The sequence below is a fragment of the Saccostrea cucullata genome, unplaced genomic scaffold (assembly GCF_032062105.1).
Source record: "Saccostrea cucullata isolate Sc308-1 unplaced genomic scaffold, CSIRO_AGI_Scuc_v1 ctg6164, whole genome shotgun sequence".
Taxonomy (NCBI): domain Eukaryota; kingdom Metazoa; phylum Mollusca; class Bivalvia; order Ostreida; family Ostreidae; genus Saccostrea; species Saccostrea cuccullata.
In genome coordinates, this window is record NW_026937176.1 from 19706 (window position 1) to 38719 (window position 19014).

The 19014-nt window shown below is 36.1% G+C and overlaps 1 protein-coding gene across 1 annotated transcript in view; it reads left to right on the top strand.

The window, feature by feature from the left end:
• Nucleotides 1-12634: 12634 nt before the first annotated feature.
• The window catches only part of LOC134247469 (SMC5-SMC6 complex localization factor protein 1-like), a 39175-nt gene continuing 32795 nt past the window's right edge, over nucleotides 12635-19014 (top strand). The window contains exons 1-10 of the mRNA XM_062729826.1: nucleotides 12635-12707; nucleotides 13645-13803; nucleotides 14149-14456; nucleotides 14597-14780; nucleotides 15507-15873; nucleotides 16423-16484; nucleotides 16768-16833; nucleotides 16942-17139; nucleotides 18283-18437; nucleotides 18829-18945. Coding sequence (XP_062585810.1) covers nucleotides 13660-13803; nucleotides 14149-14456; nucleotides 14597-14780; nucleotides 15507-15873; nucleotides 16423-16484; nucleotides 16768-16833; nucleotides 16942-17139; nucleotides 18283-18437; nucleotides 18829-18945 — 1601 coding nt within the window. The 5' untranslated portion in view covers nucleotides 12635-12707; nucleotides 13645-13659. The remainder of the gene's footprint in view (nucleotides 12708-13644; nucleotides 13804-14148; nucleotides 14457-14596; nucleotides 14781-15506; nucleotides 15874-16422; nucleotides 16485-16767; nucleotides 16834-16941; nucleotides 17140-18282; nucleotides 18438-18828; nucleotides 18946-19014) is intronic.

A 19014-nucleotide genomic window follows, 5' to 3' on the forward strand; every position in this document is an offset into this window, starting at 1 on the left:
ACTTTTTTAATATGCTCAGTATTGCAGGATTTCATAAAAGAATTTTAAAAGCTACAATGATAAAAACTTTTTGTCATTTAACGCACTGCACGCAAAAGCACGTGCTTGCACATGCAAGGTGATCATGGCATGTTGCTAAATCATTAACATTTCTTTATATATTCCAAGAACCAATAAAAAATCATAAAATTATTAATGTCACCGTTTTTCAAATATATTGATCATTTTACGCATTGCGCATGCGCAAGTGCATGCAAACACATCCTTGCATTTTATTTTGATAGTTGTATCACGTAGGAATCCATTATACATATTCATGATCATGTTTTGTTGAGAAACAAGAAAGTTATAGGCATTTAAAGTTTCAGCCAATCAGATTGCAGAACACGTGCTTGCGCATGCTTTTATGATAATTCTTATATATCATGCTGTAGATCTTCATAATGTTTGACTATATTCAAAATTTCAAAGGATTTTATTAAAAAACAAGAAAGATATTGAGAAATTAGTTTCAGCCAATCAGAGCGAAGCGCACGTGCATGCGCGTGACATCTTGGTATTTTGACCATGTCATCTTGTCTACGCTACTAATATATCCCTACATTATAAATTTCAAAAGATTTCATCAGAAAATAAAAAAGTTACGGCTATATCCATTATATTGGTCATTTCACGTGTTGCACGTGCGCGCTCTTGCAAGCACGTGCGCGCAAAATGGCATGTTGACAATGTCATCTTATCTATATTTATAATATGTCTCTATATTCTAAATATCAAAGCATTACATCGAAAAATATAAAAGTTACGGCAATTTCAAGTATATTGGTCATTTCACGTGTTGCACGTGCACGCTCTTGCAAGCACGTGCGCGCAAAATGACCTTCGTTCCGCAAATCTACATAACATGCCTACTTACCCTAAAAAGGTTTCACCTAAGTCGGATGTGTAGTTTACAAGATCACTCGCGGACAAAATTTTCCCAGGAAGAAAAATAATAAGAATAATAATAACTAGTGCTAATTGTAACGGGGACCGTTACAGATGTTCCCCAAACGCTCCCCAACTCCCTTTTGGTGCCATATTCCCTGTAAGCTTCATTAAATAGGACAATATCTATGCATTTGAGACTTTAACAACGCCAAGTTCATTCAAATTTTAGCATTGCATGCGTGCGCATGTGAATACACGTGCGTTATGACCATATCATCTTGTCTACACAATCTACATGTATATATTTTTTTATATGCTAAATATTAAAGTATTTAACCCAAAAGTATTAAAAATTACGCTCATTCTAGTGTATTTTTGATTTTACTCATTTCACGTGCACGCACGTGCATACATGAGCATGGTGACCATACCTTCTTGTAGTAGTCCATTACATCTATCTATGTTCTAAATCCCACCCCGTTTGGTTGAGAACCAAGGGAGTTATAGCTGTTTAAAGTTTCAGCCAATCAGATTACAGCGCACGTACACGAACGTGTATGCATGTGCATAGTGACGATACCTTCTTTTAGAAGTTCATTATATCTATCTATGTTCCAAATTCCATCCTGTTTGGTTGAAAACCGAGGGAGTTATAGCTATTCAAAGTTTAAGCCAATCAGATTGCAGCACACGTGCATGCACGTGTTTTCATGATAACTGCTATATATCATGTTGTAGGATATCTTAATGCATGGCTATGTTCAAAATTTCATAGGATTTCGTCGAAAAACAAGAAAGATATGGAGACTTTAGTTTCAGCCAATCAGAGCGAAGCGCACGTGCATGCACGTGAGGTCTTGCTATTTTGACCATGTCATCTTGTCTACGCTACTAATATATCCTTACATTATAAATTTCAAAAGATTTCATCAAAAAATAGAAAAGTTACGGCTTTATCCAATATATTGGTCATTTCACGTGTTGCACGTGCGCGCTATTGCAAGCACGTGCGCGCAAAATGGCATGTTGACAATGTCATCTTATCTACATTTATAATATGTCTATATATTCTAAATATCAAAGCATCACATCAAAAAATGTAAAAGTTACGGCAATTTCAAGTATATTGGTCATTTCACGTGTTGCACGTGCGCGCTCTTGCAAGCACGTGCGCGCAAAATGACCTTCGTTCCGCAAATCTACATAACATGCCTACTTACCCTAAAAAGGTTTCCCCTTAATCGGATGTGTACTTTACAAGATCATTCGCGGACAAAATTTTCCCGAGAAGAAAAATAATAATAATAAGAAACAGAGTAAAAACAATATGTTCCCCAACTTCGTTTGGGGAACATAACTAGTGCTAATTGTAACGGGGACCGTTACAGATGTTCCCCAAACGCTCCCCAACTCCCTTTTAGTGCCATATTCCCTGTAATATACTATATATGAAAGCATTCAGTCCAAAAATTTTAAAAATCACTCATACAAGTGTATTTCTAATTTCATTCGTTCCAAATGCACGCACGTGCGTGCACATGCATGATGACCATACTTTCTTGTAGGAGTCCCTTATATTTATCTATGTTCTGAATCCCATCCTGTTTGGTTGAAAAACAGGGGAGTTATAGCCATTTCAAGTTTCAGCCAATCAGATTGCAGCACACGTGCATGCGCGTGATTTCATGATTTTTTTTCTATATCGCATTGTAGGATATCCTAATGAATGACTATGTTTTAAATTTCAAAGCATTTCGTCAAAAAACAAAGGAGATATAGTCATTTAAAGTTTCAGCCAATCAGATCGCAGCACACGTGCATGCGCGTAATTTCTTGAAATTTTTTGTATATCATATTGCAGGACATCCTAATGTATGATTATGTTTTAAATTTCAAAGCATTTCGTCAAAAAACAAAGGCGATATAGTCATTTAAACTGTCAGCCAATCAGATTGCAGCACACGTGCATGCGCGTGATTTCATGAACTTTTTTCTATATCATATTGTAGGATATCCTAATTCATGACTATGTTTTAAATTTCAAAGCATTTCGTCAAAAAACAGAGATGATACTGAGATTTTTGTTTTAGCCAATCAGAGCGCAGCACACGTGCATGCGCGTGAGTTCGTGCTAATTTGACAGTGTCACATTATCTACACTATTAATATATCTTTATATAATGAGTTTCAAATCATTTCATTAAAAAATGTAAAAGTTATAGCTATATTAAGTATATAAGTCATTTCACGTGTTGCACGCGCCCGCACGTGCAGGCGTATGCGCGCAAAATGACCTTCGTTCCGCACACCTACACTACACACCTATTAACCCTAAAAAGGTTTTAGGTCAGTTGGGTGAACAGTTTCTGAGAACACTTCCGGACATAAAAGTACCGGAGAACAAATAAGAAAAAAAAGAATAATAATAATAATAATAATAATAAGAAACCGAGTAAAAACAATATGTTCCCAAACTCCGTTTGGGGAACATAATAAGAAACAGAGTAAAAACAATATGTTCCCCAACTTCGTTTGGGGAACATAACTAGTGCTAATTGTAACGGGGACCGTTACAGATGTTCCCCAAACGCTCCCCAACTCCTTTTTGGTGCCATATTCCCTGTAAGCTTCATTAAATAAGACAAACTCTGTGCATTTTGACTTTAACAATGTTTTCTCAGAAGGATACCAATTATATTGAAATTTTAGCATTGCACCCGTGCGCATATGAATGAATGTGCGTTATGATCATATCATCTTCTCTACACTATCTACATATTTTAATATACAATATATTAAAGCATTCAGTCCAAAAGTATGAAAAATCACTCTTTTCAAGTGTATTTTTCATTTCACTCGTTCCAAATGCACGCACGTGCGTGCACGTGCATGATGACCATAACTTCTTGTAAAGAGTCCCTTATATCTAGTATCTATATTCTAAATCCCATCCTGTTTGGTTGAAAAACAAGGGAGTTATAGCCATTTCAAGTTTAAGCCAATCAGATTGCAGCACACGTGCATGCGCGTGATTTCATGATTTTTTTTCTATATCATATTGTAGGATATCCTAATGCATGACAATGTTTTAAATTTCAAAGCATTTCGTCAAAAAACAAAGTAGATATAGCCATTTAAAGTTTCAGCCAATCAGATTGCAGCACGCAGGCATGCGCATGCTTTCATGAAAATTCTTTTATATCATGCTGTAGATCTTCATAATATAGGTCTATATTCAAAATTTCAAAGGATTATGACAAGAAACAAGAAAGATATTGAAACTTTAGTTTCAGCCAATCAGAGCAAAGCGCACGTGCATGCGCGTGAGATCTTACTTTTTTGACCATGTCATTTTGTCTATGCTTCTAATATATTTATAAAATGAGTTTCAAAGCATTTCATCAATAATTTAAATAATTACGTCTGTATCAATTATATTGGACATTTCTCGTGTTGCACGTGCGAGCTCTTGCAAGCACATGTGCATGCACATGCTTTCATGAAAAATCTTATATTACAGGCTGTAGATCTCCCTAATGTATGACTATGTTCAAAATTTCAAATGATTCTATCAAAAAACAAAAAAGATATTGAGACTTTAGTTTCAGCCAATCAGAGCGAAGCACACGTGCATGCGCGTGCGATCTTGCTATTTTGACCATGTCATCTTGTGCATACTACTAATATATCCTTACATTATAAGTTTCAAAACTTTTCGTCACAAAATAGAGAAGTTACGGTTATATCCATTATATTGGTCATTTTAAGTTTTGCACGTGCGCGCTCTTGCAAGCACGTGCGCGCAAAATGACCTTGATTCCGCAAATCTACAAAACATGCCTACTTACCCTAAAAAGGTTTCACCTAAGTCGGATGTGTAGTTTACAAGATCACTCGCGGACAAAATTTTCCCAGGAAGAAAAATAATAATAATAATAAGAATAACTAGTGCTAATTGTAACGGGGACCGTTACAGATGTTCCCCAAACGCTCCCCAACTCCCTTTTGGTGCCATATTCCCTGTAAGCTTCATTAAATAAGACAAACTCTATGCATTTGAGACTTTAACAATTTTTACCCAGAAGTGTACCAAGTTCATTCAAATTTTAGCATTGCATGCGTGCGCATGTGAATGCATGTTCATAATGACCATATCATCTTGTCTACACAATCTACACTAAATAACAAAGTATTTAATCCAAATGTTTCTTAATCCCACCACGTTTGGTTGAAAACCAAGGGAGTAATAGCTGTTTAAAGTTTAAGCCAATCAGATTGCAGCACACGTACATGCGCGTGTATGCATGGGCATGGTGACCATACCATCTTGTAGAAGTCCATTATATCTATCTATGTTCCAAACCCCATCCTGTTTGGTTGAAAACCAAGGGAGTTATAGCTATTAAAAGTTTCAGCCAATCAGATTGCAGCACACATGCATGCACGTGTTTCCATGATAATTGCTATATATCATATTGTACGATATCCTAATGCATGGCTATGTTTAAAATTTCAAAGGATTTCCTCAAAAAACAAGCAAGATATTGAGACTTTAGTTTCAGCCAATCAGAGCAAAGCACACGTGCATGCGCGTGAGATCTTGCTTTTTTGACCATGTCACCTTGTCTATGCTTCTAATATATACTTCTAATATGAGTTTTAAAGCATATCATCAATAACTTAAATAGTTACGTCTGTATCAATTATATTTCTCGTGTTGCACGTGCGAGCTCTTGCAAGCACACGTGCATGAACATGCTTTCATGATAATTCTTATATTACAGGCTGTAGATCTCCCTAATGTATGACTATGTTCAAAATTTCAAATGATTTTATCAAAAAACAAGAAAGATATTGAGACTTTAGTTTCAGCCAATCAGAGCAAAGCGCACGTGCATGCGCGTGAGATCTTGCTATTTTGACCATGTCATCTTCTGCATACTACTAATATATCCTTACATTATGAGTTTCAAAACATTTTGTTAAAAAATAGAAAAGTTACGGTTTTATCCATTATATATTGGTCATTTCAAGTTTTGCACGTGCGCGCTCTTGCAAGCACGTGCGCGCAAAATGACCTTGATTCCGCAAATCTACATAACATGTCTACTGACCCTAAAAACATCTCACCTAAATCGGATGTGTAGTTTACAAGATCATTCGCGGACAAAATTTTCCCGAGAAGAAAAATAATAATAACTAGTGCTAATTGTAACGGGAACCGTTACAGATGTTCCCCAAACGCTCCCCAACTCCCCTCTCGTGCCATATTCCCTGTAAGTTTCATTAAAGAAGGCAAAATCTATGCATTTAAGACGTAAACAACGTTTTTCCAAAAGTATACCAAGTATTTCAAATTTAAGCAATGCAGGCGTGTGCATGTGATTGCATGAGCGTAATGACGATATCATCTTGGCTACACTATTTTACTCATTTGCACGTGCATGATGACCATACCTTCTTGTAGGAGTCCATTATGTCTGTCTATGTTCTTAATCCCATCCTGACTGGTTGAAAAACAAGGGAGTTATAGCCATTTAAAGTTTAAGCCAATCAGATTGCAGCGCACGTGCATGCGCGTATTTTCATGACAATCATTATATATCATATTGTAGGACATCTTAAAGTATGCTTATGTTTTAAATTTCAAAGCATTTTGTAAAAAAACAGAAAAGATATTGAGATTTTTGTTTCAGCCAATCAGAGCAAAGCGCACGTGCACGCACATGCATGCATGTGAATGGTGACCATACCATCCTGTAGGAGTCCTTTATGTCTATCTATGTTGTAAATCCCATGCTGTTTGGTTGAAAACCAAGGGAGTTATACTCATTTAAAGTTTCAGCCAATCAGATTGCAGCGCACGCGCATGCGCGTGATTTCATGAAAAATTTTATATATCATATTGTAGTACATCTTTATGCATGTCTATGTTAGAAATTTCAAAGCATTTCATCATAAAACAAAAAAGATATTGAGATTTCTGTTTCAGCCAATCAGAGCAAAGCGCACGTGCATGCGCGTGAGTTCATGCAAATTTGACCATGTCATCTTATCTATACAACTTATATATCTTTATATAATGAGTTTCAAAACATTTTATCAAAAAATATAAAAGTTACAACCATATTTAATAAATTAGTCATTTTACTCATTGCACGCGCCCGCACGTGCATGCGAATGCACGCAAAATGACCTTCGTTCGGCACATCTACACAACATGCCTACTAACCCTAAAAAGGTTTTAACTTAGTTTGGTGAACAGTTTCTGAGAACACTTCCGGACAAAAAAGTACCGGAGAAGAAATAAGAAGAAAAAAGAATAATAATAATAATAATAATAATAATAAGAAACAGAGTAAAAACAATATGTTCCCCAACTTCGTTTGGGGAACATAATAAGAAACAGAGTAAAAACAATATGTTCCCCAACTTCGTTTGGGGAACATAACTAGTGCTAATTGTAACGGGAACCGTTACAGATGTTCCCCAAACGCTCCCCATTTCCCTTTTGTTGCCTTATTCCCTGTAAGCTTGATTAAATAAGACAAACGCGATACATTTAAGACTTTAACAAAGTTTTACCAGAAGTATTCAATTTAAGCATTGCATGCATGCGCATTTGAATGCATGTGCGTAATGACCATATCATTTTGTCTACACTATTGATATATTTTAATATACTAAATATTACAGCATTTAATCCAAAAATATGTTGAATCTAGTGTATTTGGAATTTTACTCATTTCACGTGCACGCACGTGCATGCATGTGCATGATGACCATTCCCTGCTGTAGGAGTCTATAATATCTATCTATGTTCTGAATCCCATCCTGTTTGGTTGAAAATCAAGGGAGTTATAGCCATTTAAAGTTTCAGCCAATCAGATTGCAGCGCACGTGCATGCGCGTGACTTGATTAAAATTACTATATATCATATTGTAGGATATCCTAAAGCATGCCTTTGTTTTAAATTTCAAAGCATTTCGTCAAAAAACAAAAAAGATATTGAGATTTTTGTTTCAGCCAATCAGAGCGAAGCGCACGTTCATGCACGTGCAAGTATGTTCATGATGACTATACCTTCTTCTAGGAGTCCATTATGTTTGTCTACGTTCTAAATCCCGTGCTGTTTGGTTGAAAAACACGGGAGTTATAGCCATTTAAAGTTTCAGCCAATCAGATTGCAGCGCACGTGCATGCGCGTGATTTGATGAAAATTCTTATATACCATATTGTAGAATATCCTAAAGCATGCCTATGTTTTAAATTTCAAAGCATTTCGTCAAAAAACAGAGAAGATATTGAGATTTTTGTTTCAGCCAATCAGAGCAAAGCGCACGTGCATGCGCGTGAGTTCGTGCGAATTTGACAGTATCACATTATCTACACTACTAATCTATCCTTATATAATGAGTTTCAAATCATTTCATCAAAAAATGTAAAAGTTATAGCTATATTAAGTATATCAGTCAATTCACTCATTTCACGCGCACGCACGTGCATGCGTATGCGCGCAAAATGACCTTCGTTCCGCACACCTACACTACACACCTATTAACCCTAAAAAGGTTTTAGCTCAGTTGGGTGAACAGTTTCTGAGAACACTCGCGGACAAAAAAGTACCGGAGAACAAATAAGAAAAAAAATAATAATAATAATAATAACTAGATGAGATCTCGTTGCGAGCAACGAGAGGTCTTCCGTCCGATTCTGAATTAAAAACACCAAAAATTGAGATGAAAAAGTGATTAAAAAAAAATCGGATATTCGGGGGAGCGAACCCGGGTCGCCCGCGTGACAATCCAACGCGCTACGTATTCAGCCATTGAAAACACCGCTTCAAATATTTAAATGCAAATATCTCGAGATTGTCCTTTTCAATTCTTAAACAAATTACATATTTCTCATTCGCATCAGAGTCACTTTTAAGATAATTAAAATCGTAGAAAAACATTTGAAAACAAAAAAAATGAAAAAATGCACTTTTTAATTTCGCTTCCGGTAGCGACCGGAAGCACCGACGACGAAGGAAATTGGGCTTACGCACATCTAATAACCATACCCTATGCTCTTAGATAAGTCTCCAGTTCATATTCTCAGCTATTTTCGATAAAAGTGCGCGACAAAATCGCATTTTAAAATCAGGAAACTGGCCATAACTTGGCACCAAAAGCGAATTATCAAATTTCCTCCCAGATGTATCAAGTTCATATTGATGCGCATAGTTTCTGATAATTTCATTGAAATCCATTGAATGGTTGCTGAGAAATCGCGTGCACAAAATTTTGGAAAAAAAATAAGAAAAATAATAAGAAACAGTAGAATAACTATAAGGTCTTCCGTGAAGACGGAAGACCTTAATAAGAAACAGAGTAAAAACAATATGTTCCCAAACTCCGTTTGGGGAACATAATAATAATAAGAAACAGAGTAAAAACAATATGTTCCCCAACTTCGTTTGGGGAACATAATAAGAAACAGAGTAAAAACAATATGTTCCCCAACTTCGTTTGGGGAACATAATAAGAAACAGAGTAAAAACAATATGTTCCCCAACTTCGTTTGGGGAACATAATTATGCATGATCAGGACTTACGACTGACAATGGAAGAAATATCTGCGTGTGTGCGCACCGCAGCACTGTTAAGGCTTACTATGAGAAATCAACGGAAAATAGAAGTGCAAAAACGGGAATTGTTTTTAAAACTGATTTTATTTTTATTCAGCTGTTCTATTATCACAGAACTTAAATACTTATGGAAATAGCATAGTATAACCTACTCTGTACTGTATGGAGTTTGGTCCCATCGATGGACAGTCACGTGATGAATGCATAGTAGGTACACGGAATGTAGGTCAATAACAAATTTCAATATCGCAAGGGCATACCCTAGTTGAAATTAAAAATTCAAACTATAAATTGTTTCTGCATACTTAGTACTTTCTGGAAAGTGCTGCTGCTTTGAATAGTATTCGCGTTTTAATAGTTATAATTTCAAGTAAATAGGCTAATGTCGAAATATGTTTGACTTTTACCAAATATTTTGTGTACTTATGAAGTCATGCTCTCGATTTAAAGAAAGCAGCAGCACTTTTCAAGTTAAGGAACATATCCTTTATTTATATTTAAAAAATGGTCAAGATTTATTTAGTGTATGCCCTTGCGAAAAAGCGATTTTATGAGGCACCTCGATGTAAAATATACCTAACCTGAACATTAAAACACGACAGAATTATTTAGATACATTCTCTCGATAGTTGATGAATAATCGCACTTAACTAAGGATATACATTGGTATTAATAGCCTATTAAAAACCTGTAAATAATATTCTGTTTTATAATATAACGCATTTTTTATTGTTAAAAAATTCCCAAATGTGCCTCTCACAGTACATGAAATACGTCATTTTTACCAAAATGACGTCATGATTGACAAGTTCATCGAGATCAGTGATTTGTTTAAAACTAGCTGTATGGGATTTAACTAGCGACTTTTGTTAATGCATTGGTAAGTCTTATTGTTTATAATGCTAATACAGATTAAAGTTGCAAATTATTTCATTTTCGGGTAATATGATGAATGCATAAAAGTCATATTTTTGTGTGACGTCACAGTAAAGTTTTTCCCGTATAAATTAGGCCTCGCCCCCTTTTTCTAGCCTTAACAGTGCTGCGACTTAAAGTGAAGAAATAAGGTGCTTGCTTTTTTTTAAATTTCGTTTTTAAATTCTGCAAATTTCTGATGGACATTTTTAAAGACAATTATAATTCAGGGCCCGGTAACATACTAAATGTAACCGGGCCCAGTGAATTATAATATTGGATATTGTTGGGCTTTAAATGTCAAGTATCATTTTTAAGATGTAGATTTAACTTTATGATAAAATTTAGTTTTATGTCTATCTTTTCCATGCTTTATAGATTTTAATTGACAAATAAAAATATTATTTCTAGGCAGTCCTAACAATATTGTTATATGCTTCGTTCCAGTTTTGCTCATCCTAAGCCAGTATCACACTGATGTTGGCCGTTACATATTCTCTGCAATATTCCCCATCCAACTGTATCCTCATCGAAACTAAATATTTCATTGTTACTCTTCACATCCATTCTGTACAAAGAACGATGCATTACTTGATCGGGCCTCGAGGTTATAGAGGCTTTTGAGTAGATTTTTGTCTGTATCTTTATTTCTAGAACTGTGTATCATGTTTTAGTTTAAAAGGCAAATGGGTACCCGGGTATATATGTTTTATATATAAATCATGACCAAACAGCTAAGTCTTAAAGATGCGATATCGGTTAATTATTTCACAGTATTCACTGCCGATCCAAGTTACGTGGTTATGGCAGAAATGATGTGGAGTAATTTGGCCGAATCTTGATGTCATGAACGATAAGAATTGCACAAAGGTCAACCTCCTGTCCTGAACCCTCTGTGTGTGTGTGTGTGTGGGGGGGGGGGGGGTATTTACACAGGTATTTGCCTTTATGTATACTCTTCCTTATACCATAGTACATGTACATAGCGAAGAAGCATGACAATTTTTATCCTAGCCAGCTGATCCCGAGGATCCAAAACATTGCATCAACCATTCATAGATGGATTCATTGCCTAATGCTTAGAATGAGAGAAGGGTTTGAAGAAGAACATACTATAAGGATCTTTAATTCTGAAAATCGATCCAGTATTTTGTTTCTAGGTCCATCTATAATCTTCTTTCTATCAAAAACATTTTTAATTTTAGACAGACCCATGGGAAGCAATTTCAGTTTGGGGTGCACAGCCAAATATTTTCAATTGGGGGCAATATCAATTACCAAAAATTCCCTAACAAGCAGAAAAAAGGTCATCGGAGATTTAAATTGAGCGACATGAGCATAATATAGTAGCTATGTTCTCTATAGTAATACTACATTTTTTTCTGTAGTATATACTAGCTATGTTTTCTATATTATAATACTAGTATATCTGTAAAATTATGGGGGGGGGTTAAATTGAGGGACACGAGCTTATAGTAGCTATGTTTTCTATATTATACTATATATCGGTAAAATTATGTAGGTGGGTGTGTGCACCCCCCCCCCCCTTGTTCCTTCATGCACGTTAGAAGCGGGTTTTTTTCTATTATTATTTTTTTTTTAATTTGATCAAAGATAACTCTATCTATAAATGTTGTTATTCGCGTGTCTTATGTTAATAAACAATGTATATAAATTATCCTCCACATCACAAGTAAATGAACAATACCCTTATTCATGTTATTTTATCACGGGGAAAGAACTTGTGGTAATATAACCAATACATGCAATAGTGGCGGGGAGTCTCGTTTGGCATCACTGAATTTAGTTGATTGCAAAATCCTGCAAAACTTTAACAAAACTATTAACTATTATAAATTCAATTAAATTAAAAAATAGATAATGTATAATGTTTAAGTTGTTGCAAAAAAAAAACAAAAAAAAAAAACAAAAAAAAAACAAAAAAAAACAACATTTTCCCTCATTTGTCGCAAACCACAGGTTTTGAGTCCGCGGGCTTCCTCAAAGCTTAGATTCTTTGATAATAGGGTGAATCGATACGAATATCACCAGTGGGTTACCGACGATGATTTCCCCCCTGATCTGTGTCCGAACAGATTTTACATCGGGCTCGAGGTTCAAGCTTGAAACACAGGCGCGCGGAAAAGAAACTGAAACATCAAGTTCAACTAGGCCTAGGCCTAATCTGAGTCCCATCTGAGTCTACGTTGGACCTGCCTTACGCTACAGGTAGAAGTACATATTCAGTAGAAAATGTTGTGTTTGCCTGTGACTCTTTTACGGTTTTCTAAACTCAACATTACATGCACTATGCACAGGACTTGAATGTCTTACTATTGAAAAGCTGTAGGATTCTGATTTCTTTCACAGTGGAATCCAAATGATTAGCATGGAACCATGATAAAAATTACTCGATGAACATCATTCTTTTGGATATTTGTGATGCCTACTTAAAGATTGGTCAGTGTCTTAGAATTATACAAGAGTAAACACTGGATTTTATGAATGTCCTTACCCTATACTCATAAATGACATTTTTGATTTTTTTTCCTTAGATAAATCATGCATAGGGGCCTATTAGTGCGAAATATCGACGTTTTCCTGGCTTTTTCACGATTTAGATATTTAACATGCCAGGAAAACATCAGAACTGGTGCCATTACGATACTGGTTATTTCCCCGTCTCCAACTGGAACTTATTTTGATACTAAATTAAATGCTGAACTTACAATGTATCAGTAGCACAATGCCTCTAGTACCCACCAATATTGATAAAAAGAAAATATCACTCCAACATTCAATACAGATCTTGCAAGATTTTGAAATGCTCAACTGTCTGATAAAATGTTTTCACTGTGGGGCATATTTTATAAACTAAAAATAAAAAACGATGTTGTTGACTACTAAAGCCATAATGTACCATTGATAAGTTTTGAATTAAGGATTTATTTCGATTTGCAAGTATCGAAAATCAACCCGAGAATGCTGCCTCCAGGTGGAGGCTACGAATTTCCAGTTTTCATAATGGCTTCTGTTCTGGCATTTTCCTGGCATGTTAAATATCTAAATCGTGAAAAAGCCTGGAAAACATCAGATATTTCGGACAAAGGGGCTTATATGGTAACAGTTTCCCGATTTTATCACTCTAAAACATGTTTAATTTTAGGCGAATTAAAAGGAGATGTCTGACGCGAGCCCACAGACTCGTTTACAGAAGAGTTTGGTCAGTCGTCGCCAGTTTCTTCTGTCTGGACTGGAGGAATCGGAGAAACGGGAGCTGGCGGAGAAGATTTCCAGACTTAGTGGAGTGTATCTGGAGTCCGAGGTTTCTCATTATGTCTCTCCTTCAGTTCAGTCATTATATCACTCCTTAATTTTAGTACAAGTCCCAACATCATTCCCAAATTATTTTTTATTATAAAAGATTTGCTTTAAAATCTGGACTTCATTGAAATAATGTGTCTTTTTTCAAAGATCGTATAAAAATTGCTTAGCATTTTGAAGTAGTTAGAATATACTGAAGTTCAATTCATAAAATATGAATGGTATTTAGCTGCATTAATATAACACAGAACCGATGTGTATCTCTTTAAATCCTAATCATCATGCTTTAGAATCAGGCCATTATGAACATACACAGATTTATTGTATGATATTTCTGCTGTTGTAGAATTTTAAGCCGGCATGTACCCATTTAGTCTGTGGTCGACTTTCCCGCAGTGAGAAGTTTCTGTGTGCCTGTGCTATGGGGATCTGGGTTCTCCACCCTCGATACATCATAGACTCCGCAGAGAAAGGGGAGTGGCTGAGAGAGGAAGACTTTGAGTGGGTTAATTTCTCCACTGGTATCTCACTGGAAATGGCTAATGCAGCGCGTCGATGGAGATTTAATGTGGAGGCTTTCAGGTCATTTCCATTTTCAGGATGGAAAGCAGCAGTGATTGTCCGAGGGTCAAGGAAAAGCTCTATCTATGCCAGGTTTAAAAATACATACTTCTGCAAGATCGTAGAATGAATAATTTTTAGTTCTTAATTATAAGCAGTTGTTTATAGTATTCATATTAACTTAGCTGTTTTTGAATAGACTTTTTATGTAACTTTTTCTGTTGACTTGACAGACTGCTATCCTGTGGTGGTGCGGAGGTCTACAAGTTGTCCTTGCCTGTGGGGAATAGAAGCCGGGTAGCTAACATTCTAACTTACGTTTTTGTTGGAGAGCGCAACATACAAGATGCTCTTCATTTGATTGAATACGGCATCCTTTGTCTGCGTCCAGAGTTTATTGGTGATTACATATTACAGGTAGGCCATTGTGATTACATATTACAGGTAGGTCATAGGTGATTACATATTACAGGTAGGCCATTGTGATTACATATTACAGGTAGGTCATTAGTGATTACATATTACAGGTAGGTCCTTAGTGATTACATATTACAGGTAGGTCATTGGTGATTACTTATTACAGGTATTGGTGATTACTTATTACGTTGATTACATATTACAGGTAGGTCATTGATGAATACATATTACAGGTAGGTCAATGGTGATTACTTATTACAGGTAGGTCAGTGGTGATTACTTATTACAGGTAGGTCATAGGTGATTACATATTACATTTAGCTCATTAGTGATTACATATTACACATATATATCAGGTAGGTCATTATTGATTACATATTACATTTAGGTCAGGTGATTACCTATAGGTAGCTCATTAGTGATTACATATTACAGGTTGGTCATAGGTGATTACATATTACATAGGTCATTGTTGATTACATATTACAGGACATTTCATTAAAGGTCATTGGTGATTGATAGGTAGGTCATTAGTGATTACATATTGCATAGGTGATTTATACATGCTTATTAGTGATTACTTGTATTGTATAAATTTTGTTGATTCTCAGGTAGGTCACAGGTGATTACATTATGACCCTATTAAACTGACATTTCAAAAAGGAAGATTTGTATTGCTATTGTATATATTTTGTGTTCTCAATTATGCCTTAGACAAGGATGCAGGATCCCCCTCCAGACCCTCTAGATTACCTTATAAAGCCAGTCGCCAGTCCTTGTAAAAGAGATCTCAGTAGCGTGGATCTGGACAACAGTTTGATGGACATTCAACTCAGCCAGTCCACCTCCCTCCTGTCTACCCCGTCCTCTCAGTTGCTGGGGTCCCTTGATACTGCGTCACGGGGGTCAGAAAGTAACACACCACAGGGGTCAGCCTGTAACACCCCCCGGGGATCAGCATGTAACACCCCCCAGAAGTGGTCAGATCTACAGAACAACAGAGTCCCTAACTCTCCACTTGTACCGACAGATTTCTCCATGAGAGTAGATGCTCCCTGTTCCTCATCTGTACCAGATTTAACACAGAGAAAAAGTAAGGGTCAATGGTAGTGTGACAGTGATAACCTGATAACCATACGAAGTAGAAATCTGTTTAAGCCAATGAATTTGTCTATGACTTGTACTTATCATCTGGTCAGAGACCAGAAGAGCCAGTGATAAGATGCCTTGTCTGTCTCTAAACAAAGAAATTTAAAAATGCTACTTCTCCTGGAATTTAAATCAATTTCAATAAAACTTGGTACACAATTAGACTACACAAAAATGCATCTCCTTTTCTGAAACAGTTGGATCTGATACCAAATAGTAGAGCTACAGTCTTGTCTCTACTACTATTAAATCTGGTTTAAGTATAAATCAGTAGAGCTACAGTCTCCTCATTTTTGTTTGGTATAAGTGTAAATCTAGAGCTACAGTCTTGTCATTTCTGTTTGGTATAAGTGTAAATCAGTAGAGGTACAGTCTCCTTATTTCTGTTTGGTGATATATATATGTAAATCAGTAGAGCTACAGTCTTGTCATTTATGTTTGGTATAAGTGTAAATCAGTAGGGGTACAGCCTTGTCATTTCTTTTTCCTTTAGGTCAGAAGAGGAAGATGATGGACGACTTGGATAATGCTGTACATCAACTCAAGAAGGTCAAGGTAGAGGCATTTACCTTAATTCTGCCTGCATGCAATTGTAAAATTAATGTATTTGGGAATTTATCTTTAAACATTTTCGTTATCCTGAGTGTCTTGAAGACAAACTTCATGCAGTGTTTTTGTGAATGGTCTGTTTTCTAGAACTCATTTCACTCATTTACATGTAACTGTGATCCTAAGTGGGAATGAGTTGATCATAGAAACACTTGTGCTGCTCAGGTGACCATCAAGATGTGCGGGCACCTTGTTGGTATCGTTTATTATGCTACTTTTCATCCTACAGGTAGCACATCAAGGGGATTTATGGCATTCTTCTGTGTTTACAGGATTGTCAGCGGAAAACAAACAGGTACGATAATTTACTAGAACTGTAAACGGTAAACACCGAGAAACTTAGCCAAACATTAGAGTTCAGAAAAGGGAGATAACTGTTGAGTTTTTAATTTTGTGTTTACAGGAGGTAGAAGTCGCCTCCCCTTTCTCAGAGAACCTAGCTGGGATGATCATGGCTTGTTTTGAGGAGGAGAGTAATGACCTGGAGTTCTTCCTGTCTGGGCTGGACCTGGTGATGTCCAGTATATCGGACCGACAGTTCCCAACAGACAATATCATCAGAACTATTGTCAGGGGACTGATAAAGGACAGGGGATCAAAGGTAGGATGTTATCCTCTGAAAATAGGCTTGCTCTTGGGGAACTGAAATCTTGTGATGAACATGTACGAGGGTTGTCCCAAAATTCCGTAGACAAGCGTTGTTTTGTAGGAACCCTATGTCATACATTAATGAAACTTCGTATATAGATTAAACAAACACTTTCTAATAAATTTGTAGACAAATATGGAGTAACTACACAAATTATTCCAAATTAAAAGACACATTTCATTTTCTGGTGTAGGTAGGTGGCGCAATACCCAAATGTTGCAATTAAAATCTGGTATATTATATTTAAAACACTACGGAAAAGTAATTACTAACCATATTTTTTCTTAATGGAAATTCTTAATATTGTTTTATTAACTATACTTCCTCAAATTTTGGTGTTTATTCTTTGATAAATATGAATTTTATAACGTTTTGTATACATGGAGATGAAATCTGAATTTTAGAAAAATGGTGGCTGCGTTGGCCCAGGCGGCGCACTGGACTATGATCAAGTGTTTTGATCCTGATTTCACTTTTACAGAAATGTACCAGTCATAGATGTTTGGTAGACAAGGAAACTTTTTTCTCGTCCTTAGTATTCAAAATGACTAAAACGGTTTCTCTATGTTTATGTGAATAACAGTGACTGAAATAAAAGACAGGGCTAAGAAATGGGCAAGAGTTCCATTGTGCAAATCCATTAGAGAAAACAGAGGAAGAGCCCGTAGAAATATAGCGTTTTCAAATTATTATTATTTCATACCTGTACATGCATATACTTTGTTTACATATTTTAATGTTTCATCATATCATAGTAATTAAGATATGTTACATTTATAACTATAACGGTTTCGTTTAATTCAAGACTGAGATACTGGTAATTGAAATATTTCCTCAAAAAATCTGAACCGTTGACATTTGTATTTTTTGACGTTGCAGATTGCTCCGGGTGTTAGAGAACTATATCACTTTAAATGTTATTACTCGAAAAGTTTTCAGGAAAACATGATAAAACTTCGTAATTTATCTGCCAAAAACACGCTTTATCCACCCGAAAATTTTATAAAGATACGTTAATTTCTTTCAAAAATATGAGCTCAGTCTACGAAATTTTGGGACAACCCTCATACTTTACATATTATTTTTTTTTATTAGAGCCCCCAAACTGAGTTGATCCAGTATCGCTGTTACAACGTCCTGATGAAAATCCTCTCTCTACACCCACCCACCACCCCCACGACCACCGAGCTTTACCGGGCAGCATACACAGATACTCAGGATACCACACAGACCCAGGGCACAGTGTTCAGGTAATGGCACCTGTCATCTCCTGTTTGATGAAATGTCAATACTGTATACAGGGAAATTTTCGCCCCCGTTTTATTTTCGCCCCTTTCGCCCTCGTTGGAAGTGGGCGAATTTAAAACGGGGCGAATTCAAATTAAATAGTATAGTATCTTTTACAAAAATCTTTCTGGGCGAATTTAAAACGGGGCAAACTTGTTTCCAAATGTGAAAGGGCGAAAATAACACGGGGCGAAAATAACCCTGTATACAGTATTCTATTATTGATCAATATTTCCTGATTCATTGATATTTAACAATTTAAGTGCAAATTTATACATTTTAGTGTCATGTTTTGATAGAATAAGTGGTAAGAGATGAATCAGTTGGTTTTAAAAACCATTCCTCTGTTCACAGCTCTTTTCTCCGGAGACTGGCTGACACAGATAGTACAACTTTTCCAAAAGGCCATGTTCTGCTACTGAGGTTTATTGTAGCGGCCCTGGAAGTCAATCTCCAGCATTATTTGGACAGGTATATATATTTCTACTGAGGTTTATTGTAGCATCCCTAGAAGTCAACCTCCAGCATTATTTGGACTGG